Here is a 21,012-nt window from a genome sequence, read left to right on the forward strand (position 1 = left end):
CCACACCTTGTTGGCGATTCGGTAAGCTGCCGTTCTGGGACTCTAGCGGCGGACCGCTGTGCTCTCAAGGCATACGCCTTTCGAGACACCAGCTGAGCAAACGCGCGTCCTTCCGGGCTAGTCGCACCAGGACCTTGTACAGCTCCTGCAGGACGATCAGGCATACGCCGGAGTTCGCCAATGCAGTCCTTGTAGGCAGGTAGCTAGTTCTAGACACTTTGCTTCTGAACCCACGGTTCTTCGTCGAAGGACTCTATTTGTTCACTTTGTCGGACACGCCGGGTGGGATGCCAAGCTCAAATCGCGACAGAAGTTGTAACAAAACGCCTGGACTTAGCCGTGTGATGCCGTAAGGATCTCAGCTACCTGTGACTCAATTCGGAGACTTTAGCTCTAAGTCCCGAACGTCTCGACGTAGCGATCTTGTTTCCTTTATGACTCCGCACGGCTTTACTTGCTCCTTCACGATGTTTCACTGGTTACTTGTTCACTTGATGACTGTTACTTGTTGACTTTGTAGAATCGACTGATCCAGCTTCCTGCGCTTTGCCGGTTTATATAGGCCTCCATTTACCGCTAGTTATCGGCGTCTCCTTGCCTCCTGGTCCAAAGTCCACGGTTTTACCGTTCGACCTTTCGCCCTCTGCGCCCGGCACCAATATCAGGGTCCAAAGTCCGGTGCCGTCCCGTTACTTCCTTCTGCACACGGCCCTTCGCCGCTCTCTTGTATCGCTGTCCCTCTCGGACTCTCCTTGGCCTTGTCTGGTGCTCAGTTCACCATTCTCTCTCTCCGCACTACCGTTACTACGGGCGAATTCGCCGCGTAACTGGTAACTGGTAGGCCACTGCTTGCATGCGCTTACTCTGCTTGCTTCTTAACTTGTGGGGAGTTATTCAACTCCTCACAAAACTTACCTCCTAAATCCTCGCAGCAAGACATGGGCAGGTTTTAAGCCGTCAACAAATCATATAAGTCAGGCAATTCCCCTTCCATTGTATCTAAAAAAATATTTTACAGTTATATGCAGGTAATTATGCAGACATATATGTTAGTATGTATGCCTTTGCCTGAAGCCCGGATGCAAAGAGAAATGCACAGCAACTTTTTTATTCAATAAGTGCAGCTGTAATATACAGACAGCGTACATACATATTTTGGTTTCTACGCTGACCATAAGCATAACAAACACACATACAGTATGTCAACTTATTGTTTGCAAAATGAATATCGTAACACAAATTCAACTTTAACATATTTTATATCCGAAACATACAGTAACTTGTGCATATTTTTGCCGGCCAGCAATGACACTCACACGCACAACACAAATGTTAAATTGTTACTAATACAATAACTTGTTTAGCTTAGTTATATTTACATTTTAATTTCACTTATTTATTTAGCTTAACAACACTATTCACTTTTTCTTTTCTGCACTCCACTTGCACAACGCACCGATCACCTTATCACAACTATTTCGAATGACCGAATTCGGGAGCTCGCTTTTCGTAACTGTCGTTCTCCCCCTAACTTATTGGACTTTTGTCGCCATCTTGCATTACACCCTCTTTTTCGACTTGAGAGATCTTTAAGGGAGCGTGGAATTGAAAAAATACCATTTTCCAACATCAAATGTACATTTTTCAATGGTTAAAATAAAAATCTCTTACAAATACCAAACTTAACGGTCGTTATCAAATTTAACCTTACGATTATTTTTTTGTGTGTAGTAAAAAAAACTTTGAAAAAGTTTAGGATTATTGGGGATACGGATTCAATTTTTAAAGTTTTAATGCTATGTTTAATGCACACAGCATTTTCGGATTTTAATCAAAAAATATTTCCTGTTGAGTACGAAAGTTAAATTTTCGGGTTTAAGCAGCACCAAGTTAGCACACTGCCCCAGAGTATAGAGTGCGCGATGTAGCCCGTAGTCGATCTGCATCCCGCATTTTTGAAATTTAAACAAAAAAATTTCCTGTTGAGTACGAAAGTTATGTTTTCGGATTTAAGGAGCACCAAATTAGCACAAAATTATGCGCTTACATTTTTTCAGCTAAATCCACCAGGAACAGACCTATAAAGGGCGGGGTGTAGCCCGGACTACACCCAAACCTGTGCCTGAGACACGAGACACCTCGCCATCGTCGCAAGCAGGTCAGAGTGATCTGGTCCGGGAGCGCCGGTGATGGTGGGGCCAGAAGAGGGCCGCCGATGAGCAGATGCCCAGGGGTCAAGGCTTCGCCGTCGATCGGGTCGCTGCTTAGAGCTCCGAGGGGCCTTGAGTTGAGCACGGCCTCCACGCTAGTGAGCAGAGTTCCGAGCTCCTCCGCGGTCAAGAGGTCTTGGCCTACCGTCCGAAGGAACAAGTGCTTTGCAGACTTCACACCTGCCTCCCATAGTCCGCCGAAGTGCGGTGCTCTGGGCGGTATGAACGCAAACTCGCATCCTTTTTTTGATGCGAATGTTTCGATACCGCCCCCTTGCTCCTCCAGACGGGCTCGGAACTCTCTCATGTGGCGATCTGCGCCGACGAAGTTGGTGGCGTTGTCGCACCACACCTTCTCCGGAATCCCGCGACGACTCACGAACCTTTGAAGTGCCAACAAGAACGCATCAGTGGTTAGGTCACACACTAGTTCTAAGTGGACCGCTTTGGACGCAAAACAGACGAACAAGGCCATGTACGACTTGTACGGTGGCTTACCACGGATACGATATGTTGTGCTGCCTTCAGCACAAAAATCAACGACCGAACTGTTCGTCGGCAGACTTCTTGAGCATTAACTAGCCATATTTTTTCGCGCAGACGACTTACGAGAGCTCGTGGGCCAGCGTGACAGTTCGTAACGTGCAGGTATGACACATAGGAGCTGACGAATTGTGAGCTTTTAGACAACAACGGGAATTTGGCTTCGTACGGGATAGGAGCATTCAATAACCGACCCGTTGTTCGTCAACTCGTAGCAATGTCGAGGAGCACCAATCTAATTTATTTTCCTGAAGATAAGGGTTTAATTTTTGAATATTCGTTGCTACCGGTTTATTTTTCCTAATTTTACTTATGTCGTCCCTGATTTCGTGAAATTGAACAACTTCGACAATTGTATCTAAAGCGAAATCCAGTTCTCTTGGCGAAATACTTTTCTCAAAGGGCTTCGACACCTTTCTGAAACTTTGAATAAAACGAAAAACCCAAACGAACACTCTCAGAAGCTTCAGGTGCGACGAAAAAGACTCTATTTTCTGAAGCACATAATTTGGCTCTGGGCTGACTACGAGAGCTATTGCCGATTTGCGTAGCTCCATCGACATTACATCAGCCGGCAGTTCGAAATGTTTATTTACAGGCCAATTATTTTCTGAGTCTAGCAAGAACGAAGGCCCACCGAACCAAATGGACGTTGTAAGCTCCTCTACGTCACATCCTCGGGACACTATGTCTGCTGGGTTGATATGTTCCTATTTCTTTGCCTTTTTGATTTTCTAATAGATAATATGCTGCACCTACTTTCTTATAATATTTAACGAATTTCAAATCAAGTACAAAAAAACTATCAAAATCTTACATCCCCCTCCTTGTGAAGCACACTGGTATTCACTATCAAATCGTAACTGGATCAGTTTAGATACCGGTCTGCGAATAGTTCTTACATCGACTTGGCGTACTTGTCCTTCCTTCGCTGGATATAGTTTAGTAATACGCCCTCTTTTCTATGTAATATGTGGTAAGGCAAGATCTGCAACAAGAACTACGTCGTCAAGTTAATTGGTTTTGGTGGATGTGTGCCACTTCTGTCGAAAATTTAGCTGAGGCAAATATTCTGTTATCCAACGTTTCCAAATTCTGTTTATCTTGCGCATGTGTGAGAGGAATCTCCGTAGGTGGTCGTGAATTCAGAATGTTCTCCGCATCAATTAATGCAGAACGAAGAGTTTCAACGCGTTATGTGACGTCTCGGAGAGTTTTGTTTAATACTTTCTTAACTATACCGATAAGACGTTCCCAACAACCACCAGCATTTGATTCTCTTTTGAGATGTCTCATTAATCAGAGCGTCAAAATCGAATAAGTCATTGTGGTCGTTCAACTCCCTTTTGGCAACAATAAAATTGGTTCCATTTTCGCTTCTGATTACTTCTGGGGTTTATAATGTTATCAAGCAGGTGAAAAAAATTGGTTTCCAGAACTTTTGACTACATTGATTTGTGATAACGACTGAATTTTGGCGGTCGTATGACAAATTCCGACAAGTAACGATCTTTAGGTTACTGAATAGGTGGAGACCGCTTGTACTGAAAGAAAAGTTGCCTCATCAATTCTGCCAGAAAGGTGTTTCAGAACATCTGTTGATTGTTGTATGGCAGCGTCAGCCGTGTTAAAGGAGGACGGTATCCATCTCCACTGTACGGCATTTGTAGTGGCTAAAATTTCAGAGATGCGATGTCCTACGAACGGCTTAAGCTTGCGAGAATTCGAATGAATCTTTGAGTCGCTCCAGAAGAGCGTCTTGTGTTTTTCTTTTAATAAAGTATTGAAAAGAACACCAAGAATGGTTGCTTGAAGTTCTAGTCTGGGAATAGAAAGAATTTAATTTCGGTTAATTTATCAGAAGATATTCGAAGGTATCCTACATCTGCGAATGCGGATTCGCAGGCATCTACTACAATATGAAGTTTAGTGTTACTGCTGACAATTTAAAGAGTCTCCGTTTCTCCAATCAAAACGTTGAACAGATTGATCTTCTGGACGAACTTTATTTATTTATTTTGGACAAACATCTCCCGGATGTCTGCAGCTACTCCGATTTTGTTCTGCCAAAATTGTACGGACACAAGTGACTAAAGCTCATCTGGGCCTTTAGGTAAGCAAGAATTAAAAGAAATTTTAACGATTTTGGCTGCTGCAACAAATACAATACGGAGTTTGCCCGGTTTGTGAACTGTTTTTTGTGGTAAATAACAAACGTGTTGATTATGAGTAGACATTTCTTAATTCGTAAGCCTTTTGGCATAGACTTTTCAATATATTTTATCATCTCCTGTTTATACTTTTTAGCGAACTCTTGATTTCTTTGCATTTTTTTCTATACTTACCAGTCATTTGTCTGCCATTCTAAAATTTTCTGCCAGCATAACATTTTCATTCCATAATAACCCAATTTTAAATTTATCTTGCATTTAATGTGTTGTTTCGCCCATTATATTCTTTGCTCTAGTGTTATCCACAGACTCTAGAGGAATAGTTCAGAAACGCCATAATCTTCAGCTGCAAAATATTCTTAGGCGAATTTGTAGAACTCATTTTTTTCTACGAGTTCAATATGAAAGAGTCTTGAGTTACTATAAGAGTCAATCTAATATTTCTCTTATGGCTACTGTCTGAGACCGATCTAACTCAATAATAATTTTTGATAGTACTAGATGTAGATTATATAAGCCGATTAAAATTACTGGCCTGGCGTTTATATCGGGAAATATTGTAGATGTCTATGTTGATTTTTTGAAAACGATTGTATTGGTAGGCCTAAGTTTTAATTGTCTGTACACCCTTTACATCATACTGGAAAGCAGTACAATGCCACTAATTTCCAGGCGAACTCTCTTAGACATTTCAGTACTCGTCTTATTGTCATACCACTGAAGGATGAGCGTTTTCAATACTAGTTTTTCAGCGACTTGCAATTCAACTAGGGCTATGACGCTTCCTTCGTCGAACATGGCAAAAGTCTCAAACTTACGCAGTGGTCCATGTAGGATCACGGGGACAATCTTGAACAGGTAATTATTTATATTTGTCTTCTCACCTGTACTGCAATCTTCTGGTTGGATTGCGGGTTGTGTCCTTTGATGTGTCGCTATAAACACTGGTTTTGTTGCTTTCTGATTTGATATTTTAAGAGATGCGTCGATTTATACCTTTGGCAGTGGTGCACAGTCATTTAGAAAATTCTATAAAAGGCATTTCGGTTTTAGTTGTGTCGACCCATTGTAACCATTCTACTTGTAAATTGGTTGGAAACTTAGCAATAAGTTCTTTCAACAAAATCTTATTATATAGGTGTTGTTACCAGTTCGATGACGTCAGATAATTGACTACTCTGCGTACATTTGTAGTAAATGAAACAATCTGTTCTAACTTTGTAAAATATATCTTAGGCAAATCGTTGATCTTGGCCATTTGGGTTCTAATTAATAACTGCTGCTACACCGCCCTTCGCCAATGAGGGATAATCCTGATTACATTAACCTTGAGAACACTGATCTTCCCAGAGATCTTACATTCTCCCGAACTCGCGTATGCCGGAGCGAGCGAATGCGTAGCTGATGCGCACTTGACTTGGATGCCTCGAATTAGAAGATACCTCTGACCCTTTTCGCGATTTCAAACCAAGAGGCTGGATGTTTGTTCGGTGTTAGACCGCTTTTCGTCTTCCTTCCTTTTTCCACGCATTTGGTATTTTCAGTATTATTCCCCGTTCCTGTATTTTCCTGTTTTAGTATGTTCTGCGTCTAGGCTAAATATCAGCTGGCATTTCCACTTGAGCTCTGAACTTAACTAAGAACTGATTTTTTCCACTTAATATTTATTATACATCATAAGATGTCCCTTAAAGCGCGTTCGTCATAAGTTGTACCTGCTCATGTATTTGATCAAACACAGTGCGAGCTCAGAACTAACCCAAGTCTTAGAAGATTGCTATACCTATACAGTGGTATACCAGAACAAACGCGGTATGGCAGCTGTGACGACAGACACTATATGCCTGAATTTCTTGCGTGTCACTTGTACAACGTCAGAGTACGGAAGTATTTAAACAACGACGGGGGTGTCTATATACTTGTTCAACGGCAAAAACTAGAAGTACAAAGGTGGCGTGGCTGCGTTTAATTTCTTTCGTCAAGTCTTTTCTCTCGACAGAGAGTGTGAAGCTATACGATGTCGTTCTCCGATTTTAATAGAATTAAAAGCGTAATTCTGAACCGTCAAATTTTTAATAAACCAAAAATAATTTTTAAAACAATTACAAAATAAGGAAATTACATTTTTTTAAAATTTTTATTTTTATTGTTCCCGGGGGAGCTTTATGTTATAGTCCTCCGATTTTGATAAAATTTAAACCTTAATTCTAAAATATTTAACGAAGAACTAAATAATAAATTAAAAAACAGCAGTTATAATTTTTTTGTATTTATTTTTTCGGTTGTTCCTATGGGAGCTATATGCTATAGTCGTTCAATCCGGCTCGTTTCGACTTATGTGCCTGCAATAGAAAGAACACTTTCGGGAAAGTTTCATACAGATAGCTTTAAAACTGAGAGACTAGTTTGCGTAGAAACGGACGGGCAGATGGACGCACTGACAAACGGACAAGGCTAGATCGACTATCCTAGTGATGCTGATCAAGTGTCTCCTTCAATGCGTTGCAAACTTTTAATACCCTCTGCAAGGGTATAAAAACCGGCGTCACGTCATCGTCTCGAAATCTGCCGGCAGAGAAAATGGTGTCCTTATTTTTTTTATTAATCTGTGCTTTTTGACAACTCTGATCTATCGTTGACCGAAAGAATGTGAAATAAAATTGCACATACATATGTATATTTTATAATTATCATTTATTCTGCGTTAAGCTTTACAATTAAAATGGAATTCAAAGTTTCTGCACTTAAAAAACTCCGACGTTTGCTTAAAATATATTGAAGCGCCATAGAGTAGGAAATATGTAGAGACACCATTTGGTCTGCAAGCGCCCTGCCCAGTCTCTGCTGAGAACCATGTTCGCTCTACTGAGCGGCAGAGCAAATGGTGTCTCTATATAGTTCTTACTCTATGCTAATAAGAGCGAACAGTTCAGCCATATAGTAAGAAATTAATAGACATCATATGCTCTGCACGATCCTCTGCTTAAAGCCATTTTCGAAGTTAAGTTAGCTTTTTCACACCACTTATCAGTTTTTGGTTCAAACTTGTAATTCGGTACCTCGGTTGCAAATGCAATGTTCGCACCGGCCCTTAAAAATGAGCAGTTCAGCTGCAGAAATGCACCGCGAAGCTAAGTACAAGTTCGAATTAAACCCTGAGAAAATTAAATTTTGCCTTTTTTAATCTACGTGGCATCACTGTCGTCTCTATAAAATTTCTTACCCTATTAAAGCGCTGAAAATGCCCTTTCATTTAATCTTAACGCACTGAATTCACAAAGGCAAGGGTATAATCTCGCTCACAAGCAAGAGCAGACGACAAAAACGCCTACAAGTGCAAAAGACTTTTAATTTTAATTTGGTTGAGCACAGACCGATTGTTATCTCTGACTCCTTGCGCAGTCGGTCCGTAATTAAGTTATTTTTAGACCTCAAAAAACGATAAACTGTTACCTGCGAGCACTGTTTTTTTTTGCCGTAGTAAAAATTCGTGTAAAAACTTTACTTAATTTTTAAAATTGTGTGCCGATCATGAAGTATTTCAAAAACAAAAATCAGCTGGCTTATTATTAAGGTTAAAAAGTGATTTAAAGTTCTTCCTTGCCGGATTTAGATTTATCACAAAGTATACTTTCGTTAAATTTAATTTTTGATGTTACAATTCTAACTCTCAAATAAATTATCTTGTTACAAATTTGATATACAAAGTTTACGTGGACAAATAAATTAGTTCAAATGGCAGATTACTTTGAAAATGTAATAAAGGATAGTTTGAAATAAAATCACTTCCATGTACAAAATTTGGGAGTTCTTAAAACCAGCAAATACGCTAGTGGTTTAAAATTAAATCTTTACCATGTACAAATATATGATAAAGAGACCTGTGGATATTTCGGAATATAAGTGCATTAAATAATTTTATAACCTTAAATGTAAGATCAATTATTCTTGTGGAATTCCTCCATGCATAACTTGCAGCTCCAAGAACCCTCTGGTGGAGTAACTAGCGGTGGTGACAGGCAATACATATGGTATCCGCGGTCACAATCGTCGCAAAATAATAACTGGTCGTCATTATCAGAGGTCCCGCATATGGAGCAGTACTTGCATTCGATGCATTGCCAGCGATAGCGTTTAACTGATATTATCATGTTGGCTGTGAACTGCAAACACGATGGATGACCCGAGCGACCGCAGTCCGAGCACGACACAAGCTCCTCGGGCATGTTGGTTTTTTTGTTTTCCTGGTGATCGCCCAGACAAAAGTCACAGTAGGGAGACGGTTGAGCTATGTCCCGATCAACGAGTGGTTTGACCTTAATCGGACCAACTCCCGTAGCAAACGCCATGGGAATTGTTGTTGCATGCACCGGCGAGGAGTTAGAGGCGTTGGGTGTTGCAACCAAACCTATGCTTATTCCAGCCATGGACGCTAGAGGCATTGAGTCATTGGAAGTTCCAGCATCGTTTGAAACCTTTTCGTAAGAAGTAGCTATAGGTGTTGCCACTATTTGTGTTGACTGCGAAGTGTCGTCATTGGTGGGAATGGGTGAAGCAGAGTTTGAGTGAGATGCATAGAGCCCTGTGGCGGCGGCAGCTGCTGCTGCTGCAGTGCTGGCTGCGTGTGCAACGGCTGCAGCAGCTGCGGCGGCAGCTGCAGATGTATTTCCACCACCACGACGTTTTCGGTCTGTTTCTCCTTCAATAGCGTTTCTCCGACGATTGCCTAATATTTAAATAAAGCACAACTTAGACTTTTCCCAGCTTAATGAATTTAACTTACCACCACCTTTACGCCCACGTTTTGGAGTACCCTCAACGTTTGCAATTGTACGTCGAGGTCTTGAACCTTTTTTGCGTTTACCCCTGCTGGTGTATGACTCGTCAAAATCGTTATCTGAATCAAAATCATCCTCATAATCATCGCCATGATGATAATGAGATGTGTCCATTTCCTCGTGAAACCATTCCTTCTCGGCGTTTGCATGTGAGTCCTTACTGTCATTGTCTCCCGAGGCTCCCATGGAGTTGCCATCGGTAGCAGCAGTCGCTAGAAATATTAGACATAAGCAATAAAAATAACACATGTTATCAGGACTGTTTGATAGCTTGTAAGACTTACGCCATTATTTATTTTTTGTCCGCTTACATATGTGTTCATAAACATATTAGAGTTGAACAAATTAATAAGGTTTTTATGTTTTGAATATTTCTACGCTCCTGGTATAGGCATTCAAATTTATTCAATTTAACTTTTATACTTAAAAAATCTGGTACAGTAATTCAAGTTAATTTTTATATGTACTAAGTATCGGTTCTTGCTTTCCCATGTAAAAGTTCTGCCACCTGAGATGAATTCTTGACTACTATATGATATCTACCCCATGTATCGGGTTTTGTCGATTGATTCTGCGTCTTGTCTGTCAGCTGACAAAATTAACTTTTACATTTGGTTTGATATCCTGCGTCCAACGGTTTTGACATAGTAGGGCAATCGGTCCTACTGTACAGCTCCAAAAGCGGCATTACTCTCTTTTGCTGATTTATTTCGCTTTATCGGTGATCTAAAATATATTACAAATAAGCAGCACTATCTCGTTCAACTTACCAAGGTTTGAATTGCCGATCATAAGTTCATCAACATAATCTATTATTGCGCCTTTATAAAAGCAGGGCTCGCTTGCTCACGCTGTGGAGTCTTTTTGTTGCAAAAACTCGTCTAGCTTCAGATGCCACATTCAACAAGATTGTTTGAGTCCGTACAAGAATTTTTTTAACTTCAAGACACGTTTATTGCGAAGCTTTAATCGTTTCATCGGATTAATCTAGACTTATTCAATTAGATCTCCCTTCAGGTATGCTATAGACACGTATTGTTGGAGGAATAGCTCGCTGGTTCTGCCATAATTATTGTAGTACATTAAGTCACTGGTGAAAATGCTGATAGTTGTTTACACCGTACTCTCGACCGCACCCTTTATAATTTAAACCACAAGTTATCAACGCAACGAAGGAGGCGTTTTCAACCCTATAAAATATATATTATTGATCAGCCATATTGGGAGGTGATCTTGTCATACCCGGCCGTCTGCCTCCCAATTTTAGAGCTAAAATTTTTTTAAAAGTACAACTATATCATATAGCTCCCATAGGAACAATCAGAAAATCAAGTTGCAATAAATTGGACGACGGCCACCACTCTTATGTTGTCGTTGGTCTTGAAAAGTGTGTATGTTGTGTTGACCTGCACACAACCATGTTTTTGTTGTATTTATCTCATCTTTAGTTTTTTTAATTATGTTTATCAAGTCGCAATTTTTATCCCCGTAATCGCCTTCTGTAATGTAAATGGTTAAACATGTTTTTCGCGAATGGATCTGGGCTCATAGCCTGTCAGATTACTTGTAAGAGTCACGGCACAAAATTAGAAGAGTTATACAATTTTAAAAACAGAAGGGAATAGCTTTATTTTAACGGCTACATATATATGTAGCTTCTTGCATGCTTAATTTTTTGTACATAAAGCGCTTTAACAAAATTAATAGGCTTTATATATATTGTGCTGCAAAAAAAAAATCTGATACTATCGATTCTTTTGGTTTCGGGACAACATCAATTTCTTTTTATAAGGATCGATGGAATTTATTTGCGCACTCAGCGCTTGTATTTAAATCACTAGTTGTAGGGCGAGAGCGGGAGCCAATAAAGCTTTCGTCTGTTCGCTCTTGCGAATTCGTCCCGTCTCTCGCCACCGTAGCATAAGTTAGTGATCCATCGAACGTCATCGTAGCCACTCCTTTTCGTCGCGCTTTCGACATAGTTTTCACAAGTTTCGCAATTAAAATCGCCTCGAACTACTGCGTTCACAAGTTTTCGTGTTATTAATACAAAATAGTATTACATTTTCAGAATTTTTGAAGGAGTTTTCTCTTCTATTTGTGCATCCCAGCTTGCTCTACTGAGTCAGAGGACATTTTAAGTAGGTATAGCTGCAATATTTCAGACAGACGCGCCGCTCTCAATGCAAAAATGGATGGGCTCGCATCTTAGCCAGCACAAACCATTAAGTTTTGTAGTACAAAATAAGTTTTTCGATTTAATAGTTTTTTTTTTTTCTTAAAAGATTGAAAAGAAGAAGATTGAAAAGAATCTTTTGTTTTGAACTATGTACTGACGGCATTTTATTTTTTAGTTTTTAGTTTTGTGAAGCGGTTAAAACAAATACCAACATCACAAGGCTACTGCTTCATTCTTTAGCTGCATTATAATATTTCTAGCAGAGGCAATGTCCCAACGCAACGCAGTTGACTCATCCGATGTTTCACAAGCCAAAAGTTAGAAAAACGGTACGACTTTGTTGGATTACAGGCGTAAAAGTTTGTAAAATTCGTCAATCAAAAGTATGACATGTTCCTATGAGTTGCAAGTCGCGATATATATAACTTCAAACTAAATTTTCCCCCTATAAAGCAATATAAGTTTAGGTGGCACCATCTGTCGAACTGCATAGATTACCGGCAGAGCAGCGGCAAAGGGCCGGCACGGGAACTATGATGGCAGATGACTTCATAACCCTAGAACTTCTAAAATAATAGCTTGAGTTTAGAAATGTTTGTGCCTACCGATACCGACAGCAACGGTCTTACATGTCACAGTGTGTTTAGTGTTTCGCGATTAGTGTTGCGCTGCGTAAGAAATACCAGAATCTACATTTCAAATCCCAAATCTCTAGCTGTTATAGTTTCCTAGATCTCAACGTTCATACAGATGGACATGGCTAGATCGACTCGGTTCTTGATCCTGATCAAGAATGTATATACTTTAAACGGTCGGAAACGCTTCCTTCTTCCCATTATATAATTTGCAACGATTACAATATTCGAGTAACGGGTATAAAAATACGACATTTGAACAAAAATGAAGTCAAATCTATTGATCAATGATTTGTTAATGGTAGGGAAAAGCTTTTTTTTCTTTTATTTATTACTGCGAATGAACAAGATAAACCAGTTTTTGTAAAATTTGATATTTTATTATAGAGTGTCTCAAATTTTTGCATTTTTTTTTCTTCCAAATCTTTCCAGTTGGCACCTAATCTTTGTTCAAACAGGTTTGTTTAAAACACAGTACTTAAGAATTATTGTAAGTCTTAGACTTAATTAGATGTAAAACGAGTCATATAGGTATTTGTCAATAATCCGTAGGCGTTACTAAAATTAATGCGAGTTTTTGAATGTCGTTCCATTTTGATTGTCAACGCGTCAAGCCATTAAGTCGAAAGAAATCTTCATTTGTTGTGGAAAACAAGGCATTAGACTGCTTAAATCGACGTCACTGAGTATGTTTGACTTGAATTTATGATTATAATAAAAACATTTAAAATGCTTGACTTTCGGCGTGCCGATAGATATAGAAATAATATATACATACCGCCGAATAGCTTGGTCATAAAAGAGTTTCGATTTTTGAGCTTTAGAGTGAACATTTTAAAATTAACCTAATTCTAAAAATCTATTGCTTTAATAGATTTATTTTATATATATTTTAGCACATTTTTATTTTTGCCTTTGACTACTAATGTTAATGACGTGAACCAGAAATTTAAGCCGCTTAAAATAAATCAACGTTATAAATGTTGCTTTACTCAAAATTTTTAATTCACTATATTATATAAACGCGAACTAAGCCAGAGGACCCCCCAATTAGAGTTTGACTTGCTGTGAAAAGTACTTGCAGTCTCTGAGATCCAATTTCCAATTTTTGTCAAAGTTAAAAGAACTTAAAAGATTGATTAAAGTTATTCTCAAAGAAATACCTTTTCCCATTACAACCATTAAAGTGTCCCTTGCATTAGCTACTACAAATGTAAATTGAAAGTTATTTTGATATACCAATCAGCTATTTAAGAGCCAAAACAATTTTTGCATATGCTGTATAGCGTTTTGCAGAATGAATTTTCAGCCACAATTGTAAGCTACTTTAAAACACCAATCAGCTATATCAAAATAATTATTACAAAGTTAACATTTGTTTTGGCGTTATTTAAAAACAAGAAAGGAAGCAAACTTCGGCAAAAGGAAGTTCATATACCCTTGCAGCTATTGCAAAAATTAAATATTTTTTAAAACATTAAAATTATGATGATTTGCAGCTCAATTATTATATAGTTATTTTATATATTTTTATTATTCCTATGGGAGCTATATGATATACTCGTCCGATTTTGATTAAATTTAAACCGTAATTCAGAAATATTTAACCATTACTATATGTCGAAGAACTAATAGAAAAATTTAAAAACAGCAAAGTTATAATTTTTTTAATATTTTTTTCCGATTGTTCCTATGGGAGCTATATAATATAGTTGTCCGATTTTGATGAAATTTAAACCGTAATTCTGAAATAGTTAACTATTACTATATGTCGAAGAACTAATAGAAAAATTAAAAAACAGCAAAGTTATAATTTTTTTTGTATTTGTTTTGCGATTGTTCCTATGGGAGCTATATGATATAGTCGTCCGATCCGGCTCGTTCCGACTTATATACTACCTACAATAGAAAGACAACTTTTGGAAAGGTTTCATTCAGATAGCTTTAAAACTGAGAGACTAGTTTGCGTAGAAACGGACGGACAGACGGTCATGGCTAGATCGACTCGCATAATGATGTTGATCAAGAATATATATACTTTATAGGGTCGGAGATGTCTCCTTCACTGCGTTGCAAACTTCTGACTGAAATTATAATACCCTCTGCAAGGGTATAAAAACACTTATCAACTTATCCAGGACGAAACAAAAATCGACCCTTATTTATAACCTTAATTTCAGTCAAAAGTTTGGAACGCATCAGAATCGATCTAGCAAGATTTTTAGTTTTAAAGCTACCTGCATGAATCTTTCCCACAAGTTGTCTTTCTATTGCAGGTAGTATATACAGTGGCTCGCAGCTTATTTCGTGCAGAGGTACAACTAAACTTTAAAGAAGTTTATCTGATAAACTATTCGAGATATCAAACATGTTTTAACGCAGCTTTGTTATATTTTTAAATATCTTAAGGCACTTACTGCGTTAAAACTCGGATTTCCAATAAATATCGGCTTACATTAAAAAAACAATTTCGATGTCACAGCTTATTTCGTGCAAGAACTTTAGGAATATTTTTTCTATAAAATAACATTTAAAAACTTTATTTATTTAGTCAAATGCTTATTCATTTTGCGTAACAAAATTGGATATCAGATATTTTGTATGATGTATGTTTATATGTAAATATTTAGTATGTCACTTTCACCGACCTTTTTCCGGAACCAATTAATTTTCCTAAATTCTTGGTATGCAATCCTTATTCATTTCTTTCGATTGGTGTATTACTCGTTACGATCGGACCACCACAGCAGATTTTCACTTCTACGGCTATATATAATAGCCTACATTAGTGTTGTCCATAGTAATAAAAGGGTTTTTAACTGTAAATGAAGTTTTGCAGTTTAAAACCTTTTTTTTAGCTTAGACCTGAGTAATTTAAACCACTACAACTAGACTAAGCTCGTTTTTGATTATTTTTTTGTTTTTGTTGCTGCCATAAGTGCCATAGACTTATTTGGCCGTCCTCGCATACATGGAAATCGCCAAGCTATTTATTTGGTTACCGGTCGATTGTACAAATGATTATTTACATTTTTTTAAAGTAATTTGTAATTTGGTATGAGTTTGCTGGTTCGTATTTGAAGAAATGGTAAATGTCGTGGTATTTTTCCAGTCTTGGGTACAACTGGGTTTCCAGTCCAGAGCTGTATTTGGAACAGCTGAATATGATGTTCTATGCGTTATCAAACTGTGCAACTGTCACATATGTTATTGTTTACTACGTGTATTTTTTTAAATTAAAATTATCAAAAACGTAACCACTCATTAATCAGTTTATGATGCTAACAGTTCGCCTGATAGAGACGATAAAATCTTCTTCGTATAGAAACTGGCTGTGAAATTTAAGCTATGTACTGAAAACGCTGCGCTTAAATAGCAATCTGTTACTGATCCGTCTGTGAATATGATGTCAAAATCCCTATTCCTAAGAGATCTCATTTTTTCCTTAATTATTTTTAAGATAATAACTGTATTCATCACTTTTCTTTTTGGCTGTTCCCTTAAAGAATTCAAGGTCTACCCTAATTTTACTATTATGGACAGGTAATCGCAGGTATAAACTTGATCTAGGATATGTTTAAAGTGTTTATACGACTTGGCCCAACTAGTATTAATACAAGTGTATCCTTGGCAACACGTGGGTAAAATCTTTTATCAATTCTTTTGCCGTTTGAAAACAAATTCTGTATAAAATCGGTACCGGCCGAGTACGCGTCTAAGACTGAAATTTGTGTGTACTTTTATTTTGTCCATAGATGTTTTTGACATTTTGCTAAATTAAGAACATGCATATTCTAGCCTACTTCTGGCAAACGCTTTGTAAAGAAGAAGCCCTGTCCACTAAGAAATTTTAAAATGCACATTTTTTGTTTGCTGATAAGATTGCATTTTTGATGTGTGCGCTTAGAGAATTATTAGCGTACTATTCGTCCTAGATATTTGATTTGGTCTACATCTCTGATTGAAATCCTCTTTATAGAACTTGAAGCAGTTGTTTGCGCAAATTAAATTAACGCTGCACTTAGCTAGATTAAAGGATAAGTTTAGCTCGCTACACTCTAATTCAAACTGTGTTATTTCTTCAAAAAGTATATTCCTTGCTCCTAAGAAGGTTGCATCGAAGCAAATCAGAAAGAAGTCGTCTGCATATTGAAACATTTCGCAGTTTTCGTCGATTCGGAAGGAAGTCAATTAACCAGGCAACATGGTGTTAATTGAAGTTAAGATTTTGGAGCTTGGTCTTTAAGACTCCTATATCGACACAGTCTGCTACTACCAGAAATCCTTCTGCTTTTAGGACTTGCACTTTGTCTATTAAATCATTTATGCACATAGATTTGGATGTGTTTTCTAAATGCAAAAGGTATACATATTGTCCTATAGTTACCAATAATTTATGAGTCTGCATTTTTTTTTGGAATTGGTAACACGTTTATCTCTCTCCAGCTTTCTGGTAGTTGGCCTGACACCCAAGCATTATTAATAGGTTGAAATAGTTAGGATTTATTTGCAGGAGAAATAAGTCAGCTAATTCAAAAAGTCTTCGAACATGAAAAAGCTTATGCCTGTATGGGTTGGGAGAGACTGCTATAGTAGTTAGTTTTATTTGTTTAAAGATACAATTTTTATACCCTTGCAGAGGGTATTATAATTTCAGTCTGAAGTTTGCAACGCAGTGAAGGAGACATCTCCGACCCTATAAAGTATATATATTCTTGATCAGCATCACTAGTAGAGTCGATCTTGCCATGTCCGTCTGTCCGTCCGTTTATACGCAAACTAGTCTCTCAGTTTTAAAGCTATCTGCATGAAACTTTCCCAAAAGTTGTCTTTCTATTGCAGGTAGTATATAAGTCGGAACGAGCCGAATCGGACGACTATAGCATATAGCTCCCATAGGGACAATAGGAAAAATAAATGAAAAAAATTATAACTTTGCTGTTTTTTAATTTTTTGTTTAGTTCTTCGACATTTAATAATGGTTAAATATTTCCGATTTACGGTTTGAATTTCATCAAAGTCGGACGACTATATCATATAGCTCCCATAGGAACAATCGGAAAATAAATGAAAAAAAAATATAACTTTTCTGTTTTTTAATTTTTTGTTTAGTTCTTATACATATAGCAATGGTTAAATATTTCAGAATTATGGTTTAAATTTTATCAAAATCGGACGTCTGTATCGTATAGCTCCCATAGAAATAATAAAAATATATAAAATAGCTATCAAATAATTGAGCTGCAAATCATCATAGCTTCAATGTTTTTAAACATATACGCAAGTAAATCATAATTTTAATGTTTTCAAAAATGTTTAATTCTTGCAATAGCTGCAAGGGTATATGAACTTCGGCTTGCCGAAGTTTGCTTTCTTTCTTGTTAATACTGTTCCAGATGTTTGGGCTTTCTGAGATTTCATTAACAAATGATTGGAAATTGGATTTTCTTTTTTTACTTAAGTAGTTTTGAAAAAGTAAAAACTTTAGAAAATATGAAACTTTTAAGGTTTCATTATTTTTTACCCATTTTTTTTACAAAAGTCGTTTGCCCACCCATTAAAAATAGATTTTTTGGAAAAAAAATTTTGTCTACCCCTTAAAAATATGATTTTATACCTTTTTTTCGGAAAAGGCTGGTTAAAAGCCGTCGGCAGATGATTTTTGTTAAAAAAAAATAATTTTTAAGAGGTGGGCAAACGATTTTTTTTTATTTCTTAAATTTTAGGAGGTGGGCAAACATGGGCTTTCTTCATTTTTGTCGAAAAAAGTCATTTTTAAGAAGTGGTAAAAACTTTTTAAGAATTAATTAATTAAAAAAAATCATTTGCCGAAGGATTTAAAGCAGCCTTTTCCGAAAAAAAACGTGCCCACCTCTTAAAATTAAGGATTTAAACAAAAATCGTAAGGTTGGTGTTTTCGGATCCAATAGCAACTTTGTCGTGGAGAATTTTTGAAGTATTTACTTCAGTGCTGAAATTGTTTTAACAATTTCAATCGGGAAATGATTGCTGTTGGTAATTTTAACTTTGGAGGAACTCCATGAGAAATCTAGTTTTAAATGCTTTTCGTGTTTTTGCTTACCTGCGCTCTCCGCAAGATGGAGGTCTCGGGTTACAGCAACGACAGAAGAGTGATGGTGATGTGGGTGCTGTTGATGGTGGGAGTGTTGAAGATGATTTTCGCGGTACTGAAATGCTCGGTAGCTCTGGTTCGGGTTAAGTAGATACTGACGCTTGGGCTTGCGCCAGCGGGACGATGGATATGTGTATATTTGGCCATGTCGGAATCCAGGCATACGCTGTTTTTTTTTCATAAAGAGTGAACAATGTGTCTGTGCCACCCCAGTCTGGGGGTCCAGGAATGGCATGCGAAGTCTCCGTTCAATGCACAGACGAGTGTTAAAATTCTCGCTGTTTTCAAGTATCTCCTTGTACTTCTCTTTGTCATTTAGAATATTTTGGATCTTCTCAAAATTTCCAATGTTTACTACCAAGGTTTTCTCAAATTCAGATTCGGAAGCCATGTTTCAGCTTCTAGAACGCCTTACCAATAATTAGCTAGGCCAATCGCTTTGTAACCCAAATTGTGAAGATAAAATGAAGAATAAATAAGACAGAAGCTTTACAAAAATCGAAAATCTACATTAAACTTCGGTAGAAATTTGTGGGACGCATCCATGACTAGAGCTGTGTTAATCGATATACCAAAAACGAGGGCTGCGAAGCAATAATGTTTTGTTTTGATAACAAACGATAGCGCTTCAGTTGAAGATTCTGTTTAATAGTCTTTTCAAACAGGGTGCGCATCATTTGTATGATGAACCAAAAGGCACATCAACGACATTCTCTTCTAATTCGCATCAACTTCGTATCATTCATTACTTAAGAGAAGAAGAAAAACACTTCAGCTAGGCTATGCTTATACATCCTTGCAGCTCTACACAAAAATAATTCTTTTTATATTAACTAAATTGCTTAAATAGCACCTATATGTTTTATTTCCGATTTTTATAAATTTGAGCACTTGAACATTTTATCAAATATCATACGGGGAGCAAACATTTGCACAACCAAGCAATAATTTTGTATAAATATTGTTCTGATTATTCCTATGGCAGCTTTATTATTTACTTGTCCAATATGGACCGTTATTATCCGTTCGTGATTTTGTTCTTGCTGAAATGGAAAGATAACTTTTGGGAAATATTTATTTCTCAAACAGCTCTAAAACGGACAGACAAGTTTGCGGAGAAGCTGAAAGTGAAACAGAAGGACGGACGGACAGACGGTTCAAAAACGTCTCCTTTACTGCGTTGCACACCATGACTGTAATTAATATACTGAAAACCCAGGTCCAATTGACGGATTCAGTTCCAGACCAGTCCCACAGGGCCTATCGAAGCGAAACGGTTAGGACATTTGATGGTTGGTGGACTGGTGTTCCCACAGAGCCACCGACCACCTTTCACCATCCACCTTCAACCATCCACTACCCATCAAAAGTCAGAGTGCAGAAGTTTTTAAGGGGGGCATTTCACTCTATCAAAATCATTTAGAAGAATTTTTTTCGGTCCTGTTTTTATTTTAATACTATGGATTAGTTGTTAAATTGTTATCTGGCTTACGGAAACAAAGATTGCCGCCATATGAATTAAAATTTATGCGCGCAAAGACCTTAGTGTTGCACCGAAAAAACATCGGCTAGAAACGTATGGTTAGGAACAAGTCCAACTCTAAGGAATAACCGGGTAAATTTTGGCACGGCAAAACATTAAGGACCATCTATGGGACAAGGCCATCAACAAAATAACGGACTATTCATACCTCTTCTGTAATAGACCAATCGTACTGAGCCCATCCAATTGGAACGGCTTCGAATTTTGACGGGTGTCTTTCAAGGAACGTAAGTTCCACCTTCAAGGAATTTGGCACGGCAAACCTTACGGACCATATGTGGGATTAGGCCATTAACAAAATAACAGACTATTCATACCTCTTCTGTGTTAGCCCAATCGTACTGGGCCCATCCAAGTGGAACGGCTTGGAATTTTTACAGGTGTCTTTCAACTTAAACTTTTTTATAGCTACTTTTTCCTACTGTTATTTGTTTAAGTGCTATGGAATAATGGATAAGAAATTTATCCGAACGTTTATATAATACCTGTGTACAAATTGCTGCCTAGGGAGCGCTAAGATCCCAGACTCACAAATCTCCTTCTTCTACGCGTTTCAATCAAAATCGATTTCTATTGCGCTGATAGTTTTTATTTAGTCCGATAAACACTCAGGCACTCGCTAATGCAAAAGCAGCTGATAGGCCTAAATAGAGTAAACAAACAAGACAGCTTATGTACAGCACACTAACAGCAACACCGAAATGTATCGATTTTTCCCAGGTCTGTCAAGCACATGTACCTCATCTGCTGCGGCAGAAAA

At 37.7% G+C, this 21,012-nt stretch overlaps 1 protein-coding gene across 1 annotated transcript; it reads right to left on the reverse strand.

Moving 5' to 3' along the window:
• Window positions 1-7,599: 7,599 nt before the first annotated feature.
• On the reverse strand, window positions 7,600-19,282 carry LOC108137885 (zinc finger protein DPF3). The gene is made up of 3 exons (XM_041708912.1): window positions 18,659-19,282; window positions 9,708-9,974; window positions 7,600-9,650 (listed from the first exon to the last, which is right to left on the reverse strand). Exons 1-3 carry the CDS (start codon window positions 19,098-19,100, stop codon window positions 8,863-8,865), a joined length of 1,497 nt encoding a protein of 498 aa, XP_041564846.1. The 5' UTR covers window positions 19,101-19,282; the 3' UTR covers window positions 7,600-8,862.
• Window positions 19,283-21,012: the final 1,730 nt, after the last annotated feature.

This window comes from Drosophila elegans, unplaced genomic scaffold (genome assembly GCF_018152505.1).
Source record: "Drosophila elegans isolate 14027-0461.03 unplaced genomic scaffold, ASM1815250v1 contig_433, whole genome shotgun sequence".
Classification (NCBI taxonomy): domain Eukaryota; kingdom Metazoa; phylum Arthropoda; class Insecta; order Diptera; family Drosophilidae; genus Drosophila; species Drosophila elegans.

Coding starts and splice junctions, on each gene's coding strand:
- LOC108137885 (XM_041708912.1), bottom strand. CDS start 19,100: ATGGCTTCCGAATCTGAATTTGAGAAAACCTTGGTAGTAAACATTGGA. Junction 9,975..18,658: donor CCATCTTGCGGAGAGCGCAG/GTAAGCAAAAAC, acceptor TAATATTTCTAG/CGACTGCTGCTACCGATGGC. Junction 9,651..9,707: donor ACGTGGGCGTAAAGGTGGTG/GTAAGTTAAATT, acceptor TTTAAATATTAG/GCAATCGTCGGAGAAACGCT.